The sequence below is a fragment of the Rhinolophus hipposideros genome (genome assembly GCF_964194185.1).
Source record: "Rhinolophus hipposideros genome assembly, chromosome: 18".
Lineage (NCBI taxonomy): Eukaryota > Metazoa > Chordata > Mammalia > Chiroptera > Rhinolophidae > Rhinolophus > Rhinolophus hipposideros.
Window position 1 is genome coordinate 22,434,682 of NC_138064.1, and position 6,174 is coordinate 22,440,855.

The following is a 6,174-nucleotide window of genomic DNA, read 5'->3' on the forward strand; positions in this document are numbered from 1 at the left end:
CAGAATTAATTAATGGAACATCTGTTCCAGGTGTGGAAAAAGACGTTCACAAAAGTACCGTGTTTCTTACATGGGCAGCAGAGTCAAAGGAAATGTTTAGTAAATACAGGTAGAATACTAGCAAAAATTATTTTGAAATTGCCAAACAATAATCTGTCGGAAATGGCTTTCTTTCTTGTAAAATGATGCCATGAATGTGAATGCTTGCGACACATTTTTAAGATGAAAATTGATATTAGTTACTTGAATGCAGACAGAGCTCATTATTCTTTGCACAGAACCCCTGGCAATAATTTACCTAGCAGTACAGTAGTTGATGCAGATCAAAGCTGCATTATTTAAGTATGTCCAGGAGGCAGATTCTAGCTCAGTGCCTTACACTTTAAGAAACAAATATATGTTAGTTTGCTTCTTGAGAAATAAAATCTGTTTAACTAAACTACGTGCTTCATTCAAGTCTTACAGTATTTTAAACTCACATGAATTCCTCCTATTATCTGGGATGAACCTCCTCTCTGCCCCAAATACTCTAAAATCTGAGGGGAGTACAGAACAACTGTGGAAATGTAAAGCTCTTCAAATGAACAGCAGTGTATTTTTATTGAAATTAAATCCGAATGTAAACTAGATTCAGGAAAGGAAATGGCAGAGAGAGAGAGAGAGAGAGAGAGAGAGAGAGAGAGAGAGAGAGAGAGAGAGAGAGAGAGAGAGACTGTACTTGCTATAGAATGTGTCTGGCTGCTTCAGCTCGCAGCCAACGGATGAAGTCCAACTCTGAAATTTCAGGCAATTTGTATACCAAGCTCCTCCTTTTCTGTAGTCTTCTCTTCCATTGGTAAAATTCTTTTGCAGGGTCATGTAGGGATCCCACCCCTTCTCTGTGTTTTCACTCTGAAGCTCTACACAACTTTACACCTGAATGAACGCCAAAACTCAGGGATATATAAAGGGGACCTTGAGCAGGAATTTCACAGTTACAGAGCAGAAGCAGAGGGAAAGGAATTAACCAGCTCTCCAGCCAAGCAATTCCTCTACTCACCATGCTTCCTCCTGCCATTCATTTCTATCTCATTCCCCTTGCCTGCATCCTAATGAAAAGCTGTGTGGCTTTTAAAAATGATGCCACAGAAATCCTGTATTCACATGTGGTTAAACCTGTTCCAGCCCAGCCCAGCAGCAACAGCACGATGAATCAAGCCAGAAATGGAGGCAGGCATTTCAGTAACACTGGACTGGATCGGAACAGTAAGTGTGTTTTACTTGTATGGGTTGTGTCTTTTCTTTTTTGGTAGCATTAGCTCACATTCCTGTATAATTATTTCATTCCTAACTAACCTGAACCATATATTTTTTTGCTAAATAATTTGTTGCATGTGTAGACTGGCACTCTTCCCTATAAAGTTAACATAGCTAAAACAGTGATTTGCTAATACAAGCACAGACTTAAGTTTTATCAAACTTCTAAAGAGGAAAATCTTTCCAGGAATTAAAGGGTTGCTTCTTTAAATCACGCACAATGAGAATTTTTAAAAAGCGTTATTCTAGATCATTTAAATTCAGGTTGTTTTCTGTTTATTTCAGGACATGTGCAATTCTGGTAAACTGCATAAAGGTAACTAACTAAAGACTATATAGGACATCACAAGGGAAAAGAAGAAGCTTTCTGGGGATAAAAAATTACCGTGAATTTCTCAAATATGTATAGTGAAATAGTTGTAAATTTTGATGATGATCAATGTGAAAAAAGGACAAAATTAAACATGTTGGAGAATCATATTTTCCTATGAGAATTCCTTATTAACCAGATCAAAATTTAGGTAATTGTATATTTTTGTGAGAGACTGGGGAAACTTATAACTTTGGAGATTTAAAATAATGACACTATAATAATATATTGTATAGGCAGCACTTTTGTTTCCTTTTCTATTTGCTTAATTAACACACCAATTGACCACAAGTTAGAGGGATTCAAATTTCTTTTCCTAACTTTTGCTTTTCTCCTTTCCTTTAGAAGAGTTCACATGCAAATAATCAGGTTTTGAGAGAGACACAGAGAAACAGTGCACGGGAAATCTTACACAAATCTTTTGCTCTTTCTTCTCAAATCTATTCAGCTGCGAAAAGTAGTTTTGACCTTTGAAAAGTCAAAGTGCATTCAAGTATGACTGCTACTGTGTTTCTCTGAAAATAAGACCTAACCAGAAAATAAGCCCTAGCATGATTTTTCAGGATGACATCCCCTGAACATAAGCCCTAATGCGTCTTTTGGAGCAAAAATTAATATAAGACCTGGTCTTATTTTCAGGGAAACAGGATAATGTCTAAAAAAAACAAGGTGCTTCAACTTTCATGAAGATGTTTGCTTTTACACAGGAAATATCTGATTATTATTAGATTATTGAGGAATGTGGTGGGTATCTATTATCAGTGAACTGTCACTGCAAAAAATGCCGAATCTCTATATACACAGGAACAAAAAGCTAGACAAGTCAAAATTGTCTCTGGTGGTTTCCAGGTGCATTCCTAAGACAGTTGCAGGAAGGTGAGCTGGAATCAGAATCAGACAGGAGAGCACTCTTACTGGCCAGCTAGTTTACCCTTAATTTTAATCCCACTCTCTATAGCTATACAGATATATGTGTATATACAGACATTTTTTTCACAGCTATCACATTCCTGTATCTCTCACCTCAGAAGTACTGGGGCACAGAGCAGATCTTGAACCCCTAATTCAATATCTATTTCAAATTAGCTTTCATTATTCTATGCAAGACTACTTCAATGTCCCTGATAATTTTTAATTTTTTAAATTGCAGCAGTTATACTTTTAAATATATTTTTTTCCTCTGGTTAACAGACAAGCCTTGCTCTCTTTTCAAGCTTGTTACAGGCAATTCTTCTGAAGTTTAGATAACAAAGCAATAGAAAGAAAACCTCAAATATTTCAAGACTAATTTTTGCTTTAATTGCATAAGGCATGTAACAAAAAACAGCCAATTAGAAAACATGCTTATCAAATTCAAATAACCAAACAAAACGCTTGCCATGACCAATATTCAGGAAATGAACACCGTGGTTCCTTTTGCAGTTGTAAATCAGACATGTTAGGCATTTTTCTGCCATAAAATTCATGGAAATGTAGCCAAGTTGTTATGGCAACCATACGTTCCTGATTTAGGGGCTTTTATATTCTTTTAATTTTGAATTGTAGTGACATTTTGCATTTCAAACATTTTAATCTTTGTGTTTTTAAAAGACAGCTTGGGAATTTATGTTTAAAATGTAGTTATTAAGTTTGATATGCAAAATGTCAGATTTTGTACACATAGGTATGCATGATTCTTTGCAGCTAAATTTTATAATTGAAACAAAATATTACAGACAGCATATGCATTATGTACAATATTTAAACACTTTCCACATTTTCTCAATAGGTTTTTTTTAAAAAAAACTAATTAGAAGCACTTGCAGACATTAACAAATATGACCTGTAAGAAAAAGAACATAAAAATATTCTCATTTAGCTCATTGAAAAATGAATATTTACACATAAATGTAAGAGCTGCTTAACCCTTACTGGGGAGTGAGACTAAGAAAATGAGATTTTCAAATACTCCATTAAGCAATTAGCTAATCTTATACCTGAAAAAAGAAAAAAATCAACGCTAGTTTACTTTTTTCCATGGCTAATTATAGTCATGCAAACTGCAAATTTTCATTGACGTGTCTCTACTACCTCTTTCTATTTGACTATTTGCTAGCATTAGCACATTATTTTTGTCATTGCAGATTAAAAAGAAGTAATGTCCATTTGTGCTTTCTTTTCTGTTTCCTGCAGCTCGGGTTCAAGTGGGTTGCCGGGAACTGCGTTCCACCAAATATATCTCTGATGGCCAATGCACCAGCATCAGCCCTCTGAAGGAGCTGGTCTGTGCTGGTGAGTGCTTGCCTCTGCCTGTGCTCCCCAACTGGATTGGTGGAGGCTATGGAACCAAGTACTGGAGCAGGAGGAGCTCCCAAGAGTGGAGGTGTGTCAATGACAAAACGCGTACCCAGAGAATCCAGCTGCAGTGCCAAGATGGCAGCACGCGTACCTACAAAATCACGGTGGTCACAGCCTGCAAGTGCAAGAGGTACACTCGGCAGCACAATGAGTCCAGTCATAACTTTGAGAGCATGTCGCCTGCCAAGCCAGCCCAGCATCATAGAGAGCGGAAAAGAGCCAGCAAATCCAGCAAGCACAGCATGAGTTAGAACTCAGACTCTCAAAACTGGACTGACTAGTAACCATCTGCTTTACAGATTTGATTGCTTGGAAGACTCAAGCCTGCCATTGCTATTTTCTTACTTGAAAATATATGCTTTCTGCTTTGATCAAACCCAGCAAGCTGTCCTAAGTATCAGGACCTACTTTAGGAATAACTTTTCCTTTTCAAGTTTTTCAAGATGTATGCAAATCCATGAAAGCAATTTGCATTTAAATTCCACGCATCCTGTAGTTTTAATTCTCTGTGGTTCTTGAAAGACTGGGGATACTATATACACACTATATACTGAATCATTACTTTTTAAAACGGAAAAGGGCTTCTCAGTTACCTTTCATTCCCCAACCCTGCAACCTCCCAAAAAAACCCTTTCAAAATTGAAAAGTTAAAAAAAAAAATGTTGCCATGAATCTTTCCAATAACACTTCAGAAAGATGCTTTGTTGGTCATCTTCATGGGAACAGGTTAGCAGCTATGAGTGATTTTCCTTTGAAACAATAAAAGACCTTGTGACATTTCACTTCAAAAGTAAGCCCTGTAGCTTTTTACAGTCTCATAGTATGAAATTATACCCTGCATGCTGACCCTCGCTTGGAATGGAATGCCAGAAATGCATGGCAGCAGCTAATAAGTAAAGCTGATTATTTATTTGTCAATGTTATTATTTAATGAGCATTCACATGTGATTTTTTTTAAATGTTAATTTTTTTTATGTTATGAAGCTTTTTCATGTACCTAAATATTTTCCTGTATGATTTGTGGTTGATCTAGAAATATGAGAATACATGTAGATATGTAAAATAAATATTTTAGTCTTTTTAATACAATATGTTTCATCATGAACTATGTCAACAGAATGGATCTTTTAAAATCAATAAGATGCTTTGTAAAGCTAAAATATGAAATGTTTTCTTGTTTAATCTGTGCAATCAGAAGGTGATTTGTCCTTCAAGTCTATCAGTTTCTTTTAACAAAAATAAACACAGCTAAAAGTTATTGTCCTTGACTCTAACATGCATACAAATGTACATGTTTACAGAATTACAAAAATTACAGAATAAATGTGTCAGAGTAATTGATTTTTTTTTTGATATGGCACATTCATGCATTGACAGAAAGTTTTGTAGTAAGAGGAGAGAGAGACAAAGGGAGACCACCTTTTCAGTAAATGGGATGATTGAAAAAGTTGGGTGGCAATCCAGCAATAAGTTGTAATAAGAATATCCTATTTATGTATACCCGGAGATGCTAAATCTGCTGCCCATTATAATCACCTGGGGGAGATATTATGAGACCCAAGCCCAGGCTGCCATCCAAATTACATTATAATTTCTGGGGTTAGAACTCAGATATTGGCAGTTTTTAGTTTTCCAGGTGATTCCAATGTGCAGCTAAATTTGAGAAAGAAACTGTGAAGGAATTATTATCATATGTTGGGCAACTTTGAATATTACTTCATGGCCCCCGAACCAAAATAGAAAACAAAATAAAAACAACTAAGCAAACAAAAATTAATTTTTCAGTGTTTTTCAAGTTTGACCATTGTTATCACTAAGCAACATAATCACAGTCTAGAACCAGATTGTCCAGTTAAAAGGCTGATGTGTCAATTCAATCAAATGATAGCTCCCATCACCACAAATGCAGAAAACCAAAATGGCTGGGTTATGTATTGAAAAGATTTTCTGTGTTTTCCCATTTTGGATCCTGAGCATGAAAGAGTTTTTAGTACCTTTTTATGGTCGATTGTTGTTTCTGTAATTACGAGTCTAAAAGTCACACGTATATTACCTATAGCATACTAAGCTAAATAAGGACATTAGTATTGTCCCTTTCCTATGAGAGGTAGGACAGTCTCAACACATACCGTGTTTCCCTGAAAACAAGACCTAACCAGAAAAAAAGCCCT

General features: G+C 35.9%; 1 protein-coding gene across 1 annotated transcript; it reads left to right on the forward strand.

Annotated features, from left to right (window-relative positions):
- The first annotated feature begins 897 nt into the window (after positions 1 to 897).
- Positions 898 to 5,736, forward strand: SOSTDC1 (sclerostin domain containing 1). The gene is made up of 2 exons (XM_081080133.1): positions 898 to 1,245; positions 3,839 to 5,736. The coding sequence occupies exons 1-2, from the start codon at positions 1,041 to 1,043 to the stop codon at positions 4,252 to 4,254; spliced, it is 621 nt and encodes a 206-aa protein (XP_080936259.1). The 5' UTR covers positions 898 to 1,040; the 3' UTR covers positions 4,255 to 5,736.
- The last annotated feature ends 438 nt before the right edge of the window (positions 5,737 to 6,174 follow it).